At 39.5% G+C, this 16672-nt stretch overlaps 1 protein-coding gene across 2 annotated transcripts in view; it reads right to left on the reverse strand.

The window, feature by feature from the left end:
- Window positions 1-2122: 2122 nt before the first annotated feature.
- The window catches only part of palm1a (paralemmin 1a), a 69747-nt gene continuing 55197 nt past the window's right edge, over window positions 2123-16672 (reverse strand). Inside the window, exons 6-9 of one of the 2 annotated variants that reach the window (XM_060941670.1) lie at window positions 15207-15228; window positions 14701-14775; window positions 5313-5444; window positions 2123-3872 (exon numbers count right to left, since the gene is read on the reverse strand). In XM_060941670.1, the coding sequence (XP_060797653.1) occupies window positions 3316-3872; window positions 5313-5444; window positions 14701-14775; window positions 15207-15228 (786 nt within the window). In that variant the 3' untranslated portion in view covers window positions 2123-3315. The remainder of the gene's footprint in view (window positions 3873-5312; window positions 5445-14700; window positions 14776-15206; window positions 15229-16672) is intronic. The other variant, XM_060941669.1, reaches the window with a different exon arrangement.

Raw genomic sequence — 16672 nt, forward strand, 5'->3', positions numbered from 1 at the left:
GATCAATACATCAATCTCATGGATGATTATGGATGATATAGGGCAAGGCTTCAACTACAAGGAAAGGGAGACATTACCGACTGATGGATATGGATATGACGATATAATGATCAATATATCTATAAAAAGCATGCATGTGTACAAAGAGAAAATACCCCGGCAAGGGGCCAGGCAACAAGGCATTGGGGCCGTGGAAAACTTCTGAACTGGAATGTTAGAACTGACAGACAGTAGGGGGTGCTGCTGAGCAAGTCTGAGGTAAGTGATGGTGCTGAGTGTTGTGTGTGAGTCAGGGTGATGCGAAAGGAAGCTCAGATTAACTGTAGGTTAGAGTTAGGGTTAGGGTTAGGGTTGGGGTTAGGGTTAAGATCAAGCTCAGCACTCAGCCATGTTTGTGAAGGATAGAAGTCTTATGGTTTTGTATAACCACACAGGGGTAAGCTGGATTCAGAGACATTGACTAACAATCGAACTCATTCCAAAAGGAAATGGCGTAAATATGGTCATGAAATATCAATTTCATTAATCGTAAAATCAAATGAATAACACATAGCATCCCGAAGTAACTACCAAACTCAATGAGCCACAAGGCACCCAATGAAAATCTTCCCAGAAGTACTGACAATGCTATTATATTGAAAGGAGAACACACACACACACACACCAATGCACTTGAGCACAACCAAGCCACCAATCACCTCCCGACTACTGTAGTAGAGGCACTGAAAATGCGCAACGCAGCTTCATATTCATACAACCTACATACAACTAGGTTATCTGATAATGTAATCCACTATTATGTTACAGATAATAAATGAATAAAATTACACAAAGTATTAGCAATAAAAATGATTTGTTAACGCACAAGATTTAAAAAATAAGGTGTTCTCGTGAAAGCGGATGCACTGCAATACTGATGGCACTTGGAGCTAATGTGATGGGGGGTAGCCTCGCTGTTTCAGAAAACACGCCATGTCGCTGCAGGACAGTTTGGATCGATTAGCACCACAAGTATTTTTGATCAGTTCTCAAAGAACAAACCAGACACCTATTTCTCTCTTTGCACGCCATTCAATGAAGAATTTGACATCGTTGCTAGTCTATGTAAAAGTCACGGCAGGACTTTAAAAAAAAAAAAATATTCACCTACTTCTTGTTTCTAAAGTGGACAGAATTGGATTTTCTGACCCAGGATAATGAGATAGTTTATTCAGCATCGGTGGAGTCACATATCTGAGTGGAGCGCTGAACATACTGACTTTGCCGATGCTGACTTGCGTACACGAGTGTTCTTGCATAGGTTCGGCTCCAGTAAGTTAGTCGTTTGTTTTAAAAAGTGGATGATTCTGCCTGAGAGGAGACTAAAGGCAGTGTATATTGGCATGGCCAGGATGCCACTTTGGACTGGCAGCAAAGCCAGTTTGCTTATAGGCAGCTGTTGACGTAGTTTAAATACTACTACTACTACTACTAATAATAATAATAAAAGCAGTGCCTTTATTAGTTATCCAAACCAAAAAGGCTAAGTAGATTTCAGCTTTGTTGAAACAGGTACAGTGGAGGTTAAAGTGCCATTCCACCATTGGATGTATTCTTTGGCATAAAATACAATATATTTTGACAACATATATAAATGGTATCACTAGATAGAGAAACCTTTTAGCTTCAAAATGATATATCAAACATAATTTTTTGACAACGACAAGTATATTAATTTTGCGACCAAAGTCACCTACCCTTTTAATTTCCGCGCGTGATGTCATCGGCAGGTTCCCCTTCTTGTGTACCACGTGACGTGGCACATATTATCAGCAATGGCGGATAGAACGCGATAAAAATAATACCAATAAATCTAGCTAATACCAATAAATCTAGCTAACTGAAAGATTAACTCAAAATTTTTCGCAATTTTTTTGGCCCCCATATACGAGGAGAAATGACTCTCTCACTTTGGGGGTTTCCTGGTCTAAAAATAGACCGACACGTGGTACACAAGAAGGGGAACCTGCCGATGACATCACGTTTCACTACCGCGCGGAAATTAAAAGGGTAGGTGACTTTGGTCGCAAAATTAATATACTTGTCGTTGTCAAAAAATTATGTTTGATATATCATTTTGAAGCTAAAAGATTTCTCTGTCTAGTCATGTTGTCATAAAATATATTGTATTTTATGCCAAAGAATACATCCAATGGTGGAATGGCACTTTAACTGAGGAAGAAAAATACTGTATATGGTGGGAAATGCAGTTTTTGATTTTTAAAAAATATTATATTTGTAAAACCTTGCTTAAATCTCTGATAATGTGGGGAAAAGTATGTCGAATTTATCTGACTGCGGGAAAATATCAGACATGACTGTATACGTGTGTGTATGTGTGTGTGTGTGTGGCTAGTGGATGCAGCTGGGAGACGCAATTAAACATCTTGAACTAATAAATGTGAGGAGCTGCAGTGCCACTGAAGCGTGATTTTTTTTATGGCAATGCCTGACACAAAACAGAAGTGGTTGAGTGTTCTAATAACAGATATACACACACACACAATGTTAAGTTTGAAGTCAACAGACCACTAAGCATCTCGACCACTGAAATCCCATTACACTTACTATACCAAGACTTACTTTTCCCTCACAGCTTAATCAGTCATAACTGTAGAATTATGCACTATTTTGAGATGATCAGCCTCCGCACTACCCCAGCAGTCCCTCTCCCTCCCATCCCCAGCCACACCGCATTTTTGGAGGAAGATAAAATGCAATGCAAGAACAGAATCAGAGAGCAGTTCACACACACCATGCTTCTGCAAAAAAAAAAAAAGAAAAAAAATGTTAGGGCGCTTGATAAAGCAACATAAAATAAATATATATATATATTAAAAATAAATGATTCATATACTGTATATCATATAGTTACAGAGATATCGGAGTCCTTCTTATGCAAAAATGAAAAGTGAAAAAAAAAAGGATGGCTGATCAACGTTTGGGAACTTATAGCAACGATAATGATGCTTCATCGGCAGAACTCTTTGCTGAAGGTATCAGGCGCCACTCGTGTAACAGCTTTTCTCTTAGATGAAACTAAACCAAAACCAGAGGAGGCTAAAGAATATGACAGGAACGACAGAAAATGGAAAGATAAAGGAAAATATAAAACTGGTACAAATGAAGTAAGAAAACAAGAGCTTTCTATCAAAAGATACAAGATGTTTTCTCTCCTCTCTTTTTTTTTTTTTGTTGGTGTTATTTTGTCTGTGAGGTGATGCGATGCACCAATCTGAGAAATAAAAGTTCCAAGTTCCCCTATGAGGGACTTTTTCACATGATGGAGCAGCATTTGCAAGGCTGCTTTTCTTTGCTTTTAACTTCAGCGGTGCCAGCCTCAGGTTCACCCTCTTCGACTTTCTCTTCCTGGGCTTTTTCTGGCTCAGCCGGGCCTCCATTGGGTGGTGGCTGCTCCTCCTGGGCTTCGTTCTTGTTTTCTCCATCCTCAATGACTACCAGCTCAGCCTTGACTGTGGTGCTTTCGAGCCCCAGTACCTTCTTCGTCTCATCCTCGTCCTCCACATCCTGGTAGCCCATGAACACCATTGTGACCGGCTTCTCCGCGCTGGCATCATTTACCTCTGTCTGGGGCACAGCCGGCGATGCTTTGGCTTCTACGCCGGTGATCTCTTTGACTGGAGTAACCCCAATCTGCTCTGTTCCTGCCTCAAACTTCTCGCTTGTCTCCACCACCCGTTGAGGTGTGGCTTTGCTGCCGTCGCTCATGGAGGCCTCGTCAGCCTTGTGGATGAGCTCCTCCACTTCGGACGAGCTGAGCTGGTGCACGCCGTTGGTCAGTGGGCCGTCTGTCCCACGCACCTCATGCACCACTAAAAAACAAAGAGTAAAATCTCATGAGCAGACTTATATGGACCTTATTCAAACCACTTACTGCAAAGCTGTCAATCATAATTTCGATTCACTATACTTCAGTATCAAGTACTAGCTTTGCAATGCTGCCAAGATCTTGTTATTTATCAAAATTTATTGCAGACATCGCTGCTTTCCCTCCAAATCAACTACTATGCAAGCAATCATTAACATATTTTAAAGATGCAGTTTGTAATTTTTAAAAGTCCTACAATAATCATATAATTTAAAAAACATACCTTATAAAAACTTTGATTTGTAATAATCATGCATTGGGTTTGGTTAAGCTCTTTTTAAGCAACACGTTACTTTTTTTCTGGCCCAGAAATTAGCTCCGCCCCAGCTGGAAAAGAGCTCAGTTCTGCTAAATTCTGCTGTAATTTCTTACCAAGCAACTCACAAGGAGATCACTGTTTCAGCAGAATGGAACAGTATGGAAGAGGAAATGCTTGTCACTGCACTTGTATTTGCAGCCAGCAGAGGGCTCTGAATATTACAAACTGCTCCTTTAATAGGGACCATTGACAGAGTCCAAAAAGGGTGGAAAATATTTATGACAGCTTTATTGTACAGAGATGTACCAAAGTGATTGATGGCCACCAAAGGAAGATTGTGAAGTAACTGTGGGGTGAAAGAAAAGTTCACTTCACTTGTTGCCCAGGATGTTTGGCAAGCTTAGTGTACCATGAGCAAAGCGGCTAAGCAGGACAAATGATAGGTTAAAACGAGCAAGCTATTAGCATTAGCTGTTAGAAGGATTCTCAATTTTTACAGTGGTGGGGAGCTTGAAAACAAACAGATTAGTATCTGAAACATTTTCAAGTCACTATCAATTAAAAAAAAAGAAAAACGCATATAACACTCAAGCTAATTGTTTTTATCCGTCGGAAACAAATCGCTGACAAATGCTAAGGGAGGTAGCTACAAGCACAGACTACTAAAATTAAAAAAATAATAATCTAAAACCAATAATAATAATAATAATAATAATAATAAGCAGAGTGAAGGTGAAAGTCATGCCTACAAACTAGTGACTGAGTTCAGTACAAGCAGCAAATTATATGTTTAAGGTAACTTGTGATCAAAATAACTGAAAATCCCAACAGTTAAGCCATGCTAAGCTGACAAACCTTTACGAGAAGCTGCTGTACAGGTCACTTTGACTGTGTTTACTTAAAAAAGCAAGATTTCTAATGATTCTCATGATAAATCAGTCTCATTTTAACTTTGTCCTAAAGGCTTGATTCCATTGACATTACGTTCCATTCCATTACATCCTGCTTACATTTTTTTTTAATGGTTCTTAGATATAAGAAGCTGAATGTGAACTTCTCGTAAAGCAGGCTTGTATCTACAACAGCTTTACAGGATATCCATCTATGTATTGCTAAGCCAGTCACCTTTCTGTTCATCCTCATACACTTTGACCCCCTGATGAGATAGATCTTTGGGCAGTAGTGTGTTGGTGGACAAGACTTTGGTCTCGCCCGTGACCAGGTCCTTCTCAACTGTGATCTCTACGGAGTACATCGCTGGGCGGTCAACAAGAGGAGAGATTAACATCCTGCAATGGTGTGCTCTCGTTCTCCCGTAAAAACTCACTCACTGATCTTTATATTTCTTATTTATTTATAGAACAGAATCTCACGTTATGTTAATTGTATATAACCATCAGAGCAAAATACCCTGTTAGCCTTGGCACAACAATCGGTGCATAGCAGCAGCAGTCCTGATTACTGTCTTTATTTTATATATTAATCAATAACCATTCCTATCAGTGATGGCTGGTCATGAAATTAGATGATGTGAAGGCTATAATCGATTATCTATCAATAGCTTAATTATCAGCACTGAGCAGTCATATCCCAAGGTCTGATTTATAGCATAATAAGACTAATGTGGTGAATGTACACTCTCGGCCTGAAAGAAATCAGCCCCAGCCACTACTTCATGGCGTAATACAGTATACAGTGGTGCTTAGAAGTTTGTGAACCCTTTAGAATTTTCTATATTTCTGCATAAATATGACCTAAAACCTCATCAGATTTTCACACAAGTCCTAAAAGTAGATAAAGAGAACCCAGTTAAACAAATGAGACAAAAATATTATACTTGGTCATTTATTTATTGAGGAAAATTATCCAGTATTACATATCTGTGAGTGGCAAAAGGATGTGAACCTTTGCTTTCAGTATCTGGTGTGACCCCCTTTTAGCCCATTCCTCCGTACAGAACAGCTTCAACTCTGGGATGTTGGTGGGTTTCCTCACATGAACTGCTCACTTCAGGTCCTTTCACAACATTTCGATTGGCTTAAGGTCAGGACTTTGACTAGGCCATTCCAAAACATTAACTTTATTCTTCTTTAACCATTCTTTGGTAGAATGACTTGTGTGCTTAGGGTCGTTGTCTTGCTGCATGACCCACCTTCTCTTGAGATTCAGTTCATGGACAGATGTCCTGACATTTTCCTTTAGAATTCGCTGGTATAATTCAGAATTCATTGTTCCATCAATGTTGGCAAGCCGTCCTGGCCCAGATGCAGCAAAACAGGCCCAAACCATGATACTACCACCACCATGTTTCACAGATGGGATAAGGTTCTTATGCTGGAATGCAGTGTTTTCCTTTCTCCAAACATAATGCTTCTCATTTAAACCAAAAACTTCTATTTTGGTCTCATCTGTCCACAAAACATTTTTCCAGTAGCCTTCTGGCTTGTTCATGTGATCTTTAACAAAGTGCAGATGAGCAGCAATGTTCTTTTTGGAGAGCAGTGGCTTTCTCCTTGCAACCCTGCCATGCACACCATTGTTGTTCAGTGTTCTCCTGATGGTGGACTCATGAACATTAACATTAGCCAATGTGAGAGAGGACTTCAGTTGCTTAGAAGTTACCCTGGGGTCCTTTGTGACCTCGCCGACTATTACACACATTACTCTTGGAGTGATCTTTGTTGGTCGACCACTCCTGGGGAGGGTAACAATGGTCTTGAATTTCCTCCATTTGTACACAATCTGCCTGACTGTGGATTGGTGGAGTCCAAACTCTTTAGAGATGGTTTTGTAACCTTTTCCAGCCTGATGAGCATCAACAACGCTTTTTCTGAGGTCCTCAGAAATCTCCTTTGTTCGTGCCATGGTACACTTCCACAAACATGTGTTGTGAAGATCAGACTTTGATAGATCCCTGTTCTTTAAATAAAACAGGGAGCCCACTCACACCTGATTGTCATCCCATTGATTGAAAACACCTGACTCTAATTTCACCTTCAAATTAACTGCTAATCCTAGAGGTTCACATACTTTTGCCACTCACAGATATGTAATATTGGATCATTTTCCTCAATAAATAAATGACCAAGTCTAATATTTTTGTCTCATTTGTTTAACTGGGTTCTCTTTATCTACTTTTAGGACTTGTGTGAAAATCTGATGATGTTTTAGGTCATATTTATGCAGCAATATAGAAAATTCTAAAGGGTTCACAAACTTTCAAGCACCACTGTATATTTTTCTAATAACCATTGTGTTGCACTTGGCTCCACAAAAATAAAAAATAATCAGCGTTAAAAGGAGCATTATGAGCAAATAGTCAGCCACCTGTTGCACCAGATAAACACAAGTTCAAATTTAACTCGGGGTATAAGTCAATCCTAAACCCTACTTTGAGAGCAGTTAGGTTAAAACTAGCACAGTGTAGAATTTTAATTACACCACAGACACTTTACATACAATGTGTAAAGCGATTGTTAATCAAAAATTTGTTGCACAGTGTGACGTTTCACTATCACCAGCCAATCAGATACATGCTATAACAAACTGGCCACTTTATTAGGAACACCCACCCGTCCACCTGCTGTTTGATGCAGTTCTCTAATCAGCCGATCCCTTGACAGCAGCACAATGCATCAAATCATGCAGATACAAATCAAGCGCTTCAGTTAATGTTCACAATGTTCAAACATCAGAATGGGAAAAATTGTGATCTCAGAGTGTAACTTTCTTTCACTGTGGCATGGGTGTTGGATTGAGCCAGATGGACTGGTTTGAGTATTTCAGAAACTGCTGATCTCCTGGGGGTTTCACACACAACAGTGGTGCAAAAAAAAAAACTAAAAACACTGAATGAGTGACAGTTCTGTGAGTGGAAACAAACGCCTTGTTGATAAGAGAGGTCAGAGGAAAAACGGCCAGATATGAGGTGGTTTGAGCTGCCAGGAAGGATATAGTAACTCATATAATCACTCTTTACAACCGTGATGAGCAGAAAAGCATCTCAGCACGCAACAGCAGAAGAACACATTGGGTTCCGCTCCTGCAGCCAAGAACAGGAGTCTTAGAACCAAGAACAAGTTCCTATTAAAGTGGCCGGTGAGCGTATGATATCTTCATCAACGAGACATGTCAAGACATAGGGAAGCACTTAATGTCTATCTGTTTTCAATGTAATATATTTACGTCAAGGTATTTATATTTTAATCCTAGGCAAATTTACAAAATCAGTAGTATCCTGCTTTACATTACAGTTGTGACTCAATTTATCGATCTCTTGTATTTTATGGTGGTATGCAACAAAGTGAAGAGCATTTAGTAATGAACCACAGCAATGAAAAATCGCTAATGCCTGCAAACTTAAACAATAGTTGATATAAAAGTAGTCTATTTGCAGTCTTATAATCTTTCCTGTGTATGTGTTCTGTTGAGAAAAAAAAACTGTATTTCTGTTCTTTGACTCTGTGCATGGCAGAATTGTTTATTTTGAACTTCATTTTAAATTAGACAGTAGTTTTATTTACAGTGAATGTTATACCTACTAGAGCATAGGCTTAAATAAGTTTTAAATTATAACTTAAGGCTATGTACGGTATATAGCCAAAAGTCTGTGGACACCTGACCATCACACCCATATCAGTTTGTTGAACATCCTATTTCAGATTCAGTCCTGACTTTGCCATAACAACCTCCACTCTTCTGGGAAGGCTTTCCACTAGATTTTGGCTGTGGCTGTGGGGATTTGTGCTCATTCAGCTACAAGAGCATGAGCGAGGCACTAGTGTTGGGTGAGGAGGTCTGGGGTGCAGTCAATGTTCCAGTTCATCCCAAAGGTGTTCAGTGGGGTTGAGGTCAGGGCTTTGTGCAGGACACTCAAGTTCTTCTACCATACTCCAGCCTTGGCAAACCATGTCTTCAATGGAGCTCGTTTTGGACACAGGGGTCATGCAGGAACAAGTGTGGGCCTCTTATGCCCCTTTTCCACCAAAGCAGTTCCAGGGCTGGTTCGGGCCAGTGCTTAGTTTGGAACCGGGTTTTCTGTTTCCACTGACAAAGAACTGGCTCTGGGGCCAGAAAAACCGGTTCCAGGCTAGCACCAACTCTCTGCTGGGCCAGAGGAAAGAACCGCTTACGTCAGCGGGGGGCGGAGTTGTTCAGACCAACAACAATAACAAGACCGCGAAAGATCGCCATTTTTAAGCGATGAGAAGCAGCAGCTGTACAAGCGCGAAGTCATCCATTATTATTATTATTGTTGTTGTTGCTGCTGCTGCTTCTTCCGTGTTGTTTTTGCTTCGATATTCGCGCCAAGGTTTATGCAAACGTAGCTACATAACTGACGCATACAGCGACGTAACTGACGTATACAACGACGTAACTGATGTATACAATGACGTAATGACGTGGCTTCCCTTAGCACCGCGAGCTATGGAAAAGCAAACTGGTTCTCAGCTGGCTCGCAAGTTGAATGAGTTGTGAACCAGCACCAGCCCCAAACCAGCCCTGGAACTGATTTGGTGGAAAAGGGGTATTAGTTCCAGTAAAGGGAAATTGTAATGCTACAGCTTAGGAAGATGTTCAAAGACAATTGTGTTCTTCCAAATTTGTGGCAAAAGTTTGGGTAAGAACCACACATGGGTCTGATGGTAAGGTGTCCACATACTTTTGGCCATATAGTGTAGGTCAACAGCTCATTTTTAGTAGATTGCAAACTTCAATACAGTGATCATTGACAGAGCGACCACAACAGAATTTACGTTCAGCTGCTGCAACAGGCTGGAGTCTAAAAGGGAAACGTTCTACTGTATTGATGTGGGATATGGATCAGGTTGTATTTATAACATTCATACAGCAGGGCTCAAAAGAGTTGTCTACTGTTTAAAATTCCTTCAGTAGTATATATTTATGCAGTCAGATGTTCCAAGAAACTTCGGAACAAAATAATTGTGTTCGGGAAACAAAATCTGTTGCAACCTCATTAGTTGTTGATTACTGAGGAACTAATAAAAACAGTTCTTGGTAGTGGAATATTGTGCACTTGGTGGGTCACGGAAAGATAAATATGTTGTAGCCTGCAATTACGATTTCAATTACGGTCTTTAGAACTCTTGATGGCCCATTTGTTTCCAATGTTATTCTGATAAGTAGTGTGTTCAGCCACTGCAGGCTGCCATGACAACAGCAGCACCAAGGTAACCTTTTCATAGGAGTTCGGCTGCCATGGCAACCTCAAATTTGTGAAAGAATGTAGCTAAAAATAACGTTTCTAATAACACACACTTGCAGTTTTTCTCAGCTTTACATTTTTAAGGAATATACCGAAACACACAGGCATGCAGGCAAACACTGAGAAAAGGCAGGAAGAGTTAGAAGACACCACATTAGATGAAATGAAGGTGAAGAGAAGCTCTAAATCGAGGGCCTGAAACATCACAAAACAATGACACTCGCAAAAATAAATACAAATCATTGTATATTCTATATGCAATGCGTAGAAACATGTACCTGAATGTATACAGTATGTACTCTCTCTCTCTCTATATATATATATATATATATATATATATATATATATATATATATATATATATATATATATGAGTGATTCCACGCTTATGGGTACTGAAATGGGGACATGAACTTATTTTTAAAAATTCACCTAAAACCATTTCTTTTTTTACCATCAGGTCACAAAACATGTAATCTTTAATGAATGATATGTTAAAAGATAACTTTAATTTTCTGAGATGTAATAAAAACATATTTATATGCCAAAGTCAAGCCTATGAGTTCCAAAATGATGTCTGTTACATTACTTCTGTTACGATTGTCCATCTCGCGTCTGTTACAAATTAATTACAATCTAGCTATATACCATGTTAATCTTATTGAAAGAATGTGTATGTTTATTCTACTACACATGTTTATTAATTATATTTGCTAAAACATCACCTTCCTATGTTTCAAAAAGTAATTCTACATTGTTAAAATTGAGAATATATATGTCCACAACAGTTCTGTTACGTTCTGACTTTGGCATATAAATATGTTTTTATTACATCTCAGAAAATTAAAGTTATCTTTTAACATATCATTCATTAAAGATTACATGTTTTGTGACCTGATGGTAAAAAAAGAAATGGTTTTAGGTGAATTTTTAAAAATAAGTTCATGTCCCCATTTCAGTACCCATAAGCGTGGAATCACTCATATATATATATATATATATATATATATATATATATATATATATATATATATATACAGTGGGGAAAACAAGTATTTGATCCCTTGCTGATTTTGTTGGTTTACCCACTAAGAAAGACTTGATCAGTCTGTAATTTTAATGGTAGGTGTATTCTAACATGTGGAGACAGAATATCAAAAAGAAAATCCAGAAAATAACTTTTAAATATCTATATTAATTTATTTGTATTTTATTGAGAAAAAGAAGTATTTGATCCCCTAGTAACCATCAAGAGTTCTTGTTAATACAGACAAGTTAGACTCTCCAAATTACCTTGTCACCTAAATTGAAGACACCTGATATCACTAATGACTTGTATAAAAGCCACCTGGCCACAGAATCAATCAGTTTGTCAGACTCCAAACTCTCCAACATGGGAAAGACTAAAGAGCTTTCTGTGGATTTAAGGGAGAAGATTGTAGACCTGCACAAGACCGGTATGGGCTACAAAACCATTACCAAGGAGCTGGGCGTTAAGGTGACAACTGTTGGTGCAATTGTGCACAAGTACAAGACTCACAACATGATCATCAATCGACCTAGGTCTGGGGCTCCAAACAAGATCTCACCTCGTGGGGTTTCCAGGATCATGAGAACGGTGAGAAATAGACCTAATACAACATGGGCAGAGTTAGTGGATGATCTTAAAGCAGCTGGGATCACAGTCACCAAGCAAACAGTTGGTAACACTTTACACCGCAATGGTCTAACATCTTGCAATGCTCGCAAAGTACCCCTGCTTAAGAAAGCACATGTGCAGGCCCGCCTGAACTTTGCCAATGAACATATGAATGACTTGGAGAGTGACTGGGAGAAGGTGTTATGGTCAGATGAGACCAAAATTGAGCTCTTTGGCATCAATTCAACCCGTCGTGTCTGGAAGGAGAGACATGCTGCTTATGACCCCAAGAACACCATCCCCACTGTCAAGCATGGAGGTGGTAACATTATGCTTTGGGGGTATTTTTCTGCACAGGGCACAGGGCTACTTCACTGTATCAATGGGAGGATGGACGGAGCCATGTACCGTAAAATCCTAAGTGTAAACCTCCTTCCCTCTGCCAGGAAGCTTAAAATGGGTCGTGGATGGGTCTTCCAGCAGGATAATGACCCAAAGCATACAGCCAAGGCAACCAAGGAATGGCTGAAGAAGAAACATATCAAGGTCATGGAGTGGCCCAGCCAGTCTCCGGACCTGAATCCTATAGAAAATCTATGGAGAGAGCTGAAGCTCAGAGTTGCCAAGCGACAGCCACGGAATCTTGATGATTTAGAGGTTATTTGCAAAGAAGAGTGGACCAAAATTCCTCCTAATATGTGCAGAAACCTGGTCATCAACTACAAAAAACGTCTGACCTCTGTGCTTGCTAATAAGGGGTTTGCCACAAAGTACTAAGTCCTTTTGGCAAGAGGGTTCAAATACTTATTTTCCTCAATAAAATGCAAATAAGTTAATACAAATTCTTTAAAGTCGATTTCTTGATTTTCTTTGTGATATTCTGTCTCAGCATGTTAGACTACACCTACCATTAATATTACAGACTGATCGAGTCTTTATTAGTGGCCAAACCAACAAAATCAGCAAGGGATCAAATACTTGTTTTCCCCACTGTATATAAAGTCAAAGATGAGCACTCTAAGAACACAATTATCCAGAAAAATCTAGAAGGGCACTTGGTAGAGTGTATACCTCTGCCAAGCCATATATCATCAACATCAAAATCAAATCACTTGAACCTAGGGTAATACTACAGCTGTACTCCATAGAGCTTGGATGGTCAATTTCACTGGTAACAGTGATAATAAAGGGTTCATTCATTCATTCAAGCCATGGCTTAAAGATTAGAGAAGCAGATCTAGGACCCAAAGGTCACCGGGTCCATTCCCTGTGCCAGCAGGAATGGCTGAAGTGCCCTTGAGCAAGGCATGTAACCCCCAACTGCTTGTTGTATGCCGCTCTGGATAACAGCATCTGCTAAACGCCTGTAATGTAATATAACACCAAATTTCATCAAAATCCGTTCATTACTTTTTGGGTTACGTTGGGAACAGACAAAAAAAAAAAAAAGAATCCTGGATCCACATAGATATCTGGATTTGCATCAAAATGTAATCAATTGTTCCTTGGCCCATGGCCCACCTTTCCTCAAAATTTCTTCAAAATCTGTTAACTACATCGGGAAGAGACAGACAAACAAACAAACAAATGCAAGTAAACATAACCTCCTCCAACAAAGTTGGCAGAAGTTAAAAAAAAACTATCAATAAAGACAAATATATATTGTGCATAAATTTAACTACCTCTAGTGTGGACATCTATATAATAAGTGGCAAAGTTTGCTTGTTTGTTTGTTTGTCTTGAGCTAATGTCACCATTTCTCGACGGATTTTCACCAAATTTGGCAAGTAGGTCCGGGGATGACCCGGAATTTTGCAGATATAAACAAAATTCATGTATGGGACCTCCCTGGGGGGCACAACATCCACCCACCCCCTCCCTCAATGCCTTTCATGTTACATTTATCAACACAAACTTTCAACAGATCTTCACTAAACTTGGCATGTAGGTACAGGAGATAGCCACAATTTGGCAGAACTCAGAAATTCCATATTTGGGCCTCAGGGGCTGCCTGTGGGCCCCTGGGTGGTGGATGTTTGGATTTTTGTTTGTCTTGGGTTAACATCACCATTTCTCGACGGATCTTCACCAAATTTGACATGGAAGTCTGGGGGCAACCCAGAATTTTGCAAAACCCAGGCAACGCCGGGTAACCTGCTAGTCTATAATAAGCAGCCTACTTTTTCAAAGTTTTATTTCTTTTCCAAGCTGAGCATCACCTGCCTTTTACCCTCAAGAAAGAAGTCTGGAAGAAAAGTCACCACCATTTATAGACAGACAGGCTCTGCTGTGAGTGCTATAAGGATTAATCAGTCCCTCACTTTCTCAGGGTATTTCTAGAGCCCTTAAAGGCCTTCCACCACATTTCACCCCTCCTCTCCAGGCAAAAGTGTCACAGACAATATAAATGTTTGATTAATGAGTAAGACAAGGCCTCAGGATATGAGACTGAGTACAACTGAGTCCATCCTGACAAAAGTTTCACTCTGTTATAGTTCGAACAGACCACACATTTTCACATGTCCAATCATAATGCTGATTCTCACAATTTTTAGCAAATAGCTACAATAAACAGAAAGCTACGGCAGGAGTTATGACTGAGGGTTAGGGTTGAATGTCTAAATGAGCTTCGCTGGTCGGGCACTCACCTGCTCTCATCATGTCAGAGTCACCCCTGGATTTCTCCAGACGAGGGCTGACGTGAACTTTGATCTCTCTGACCTCTAACGAAGGTCATGAAACAAGGATATGAGGAGCAAAGGAGGACAGGGTAATAACAGGTAGACGTAGGAAGACAGACAAACAGATGCTGAAGGAGTGTGATGACTGAAGAAGGCACTCCTTCTGAAGAAGGACCTCAGAGATTTGTTCAAGGACCTAGATTTAATCTTTGACTTGACTGGACGAAAACCAAATAACTGTCCTCCAACTCATTCATTAGCTGTTATATCTCCATCCTGAGTAAACGTTCAGTAAATCGAATACACTTTCTCTTAGACACCACTTTTTTTTTGACAAAACATTTTAATAAACATAGTTGTGGTTGGGATCAAATTAATTGCAATAATTATAAAGTGTTATATTTACTGCCATATATTTAGTGCTTTTTTGGCACTCAGTGTCACTATATACACACATACACAAAAGTAATTACCTTTAATGGAGTCTCCTGTGACCTGAGAGAGACAGACAGAGAGAAAGAGAGAGAGAGACAGAGAGAGAGAGAGAGAGAGTTGAGGGTTATTCCAATTTTACTACAATTAATCAATTATTCAGTGCTGGTATATTTTACTCTGATTAAACATACATTTATAAACAGTACCAGTCAAACGTTTGGGCACACCTTCTAATTAAATGTTTTTTATTTATTTTTATTCATTAAAAGTCACTTCATGTCTTAAAGTAATGATGGATCTCGTTTTTCTTTACTTAGTTGAGCGGTTCTTGACATAATATGAATCACTACAGTTGTTGAATAGGGCTATTTACTTACTTACTTAGGTCTACTGCCCATCCTTGGGCATAGGCCACGGACTAGATCCCTCCATCTTATGCGGTCCTGGGCCCTTTGGGGTTTAAATCGGAGCGCTAACCTCCTAGTAGTATTCCCCGTGCAACGGCTACAGCAATGACCTTGGGTTGCGATACCACCGGGAGCATGGTGGGAAACCGGCAGGCTCGTCCTGAAAGGTCCCCCCCTGGTCCTGGCAGGTTCAACCATGGTGGGACGGTTCCCAGGGGAGCCGCTGCTGGCAAATAGCACCTGCACCTTTCCAACTCACCGTTCTTCCTTATCAGCGCGTGATACAAAATAGATACGGTTGGGCAAAGGGTCAGCACCCCCTCACCGCAAAAACTTAAAACTGCTGCAGAAGCACGAACTAGGGCTATTTACTGTATTTTTATTATTTACTGTTTACTATTTGATCTCAAACACATTAATAAGGCAAGAAATTGCATGAATTAACTTTTGATGAGGCACCTGTTAATTGAAAAGCATTCCAGGTGACTACCTCATGAAGCTGGTTAAGATAATGCCAATAGTGTGTAAAGCGTCATCAAGGTAAACACTGGCTACTTTGAAGAATCTAAAATATGAAACATATTTTGTTTGGGTTTTTTAACACTTTTATTGTTGACCACATAATTTAATGTAGGTTCCATATGTTATTTCATAGTTTTGATGTCTTCAGTATTGTTCTACAATGTAGAAAACAATCAAAATACAGAAAAACCTACACCCCCAAATCAGAAAAAGTTGTGACGTTATGTTGAAATTGAATTTAAAACTGAAAATAGTGATTTGTAAAGAATCTTTGTCCTGTATTGCACACAAAACAATACAACAGCACATTATTTGATGTTTTACCTCATTAATTGTACTGTTTGTTTGTTTTTTAAATAAACACATTACAATTTTGATTTTTGTAACGTATTTCAAAAAAGTTGGGACCGTAAAGCATTTACCACTTTATAATGTTGCCATTCCTTCTCACAACACTTAAAAGATGTGTAGGGGCTGAAGACACCAAGTGATGAAGCATTTCGGTGTATTTACGGTATTTTGTCCCATTCTTCCTGCAAACACGTCTTAAGGTGTGCAACAGTATGGGGCCATCG

The sequence above is a fragment of the Neoarius graeffei genome, chromosome 15 (genome assembly GCF_027579695.1).
Source record: "Neoarius graeffei isolate fNeoGra1 chromosome 15, fNeoGra1.pri, whole genome shotgun sequence".
Lineage (NCBI taxonomy): Eukaryota > Metazoa > Chordata > Actinopteri > Siluriformes > Ariidae > Neoarius > Neoarius graeffei.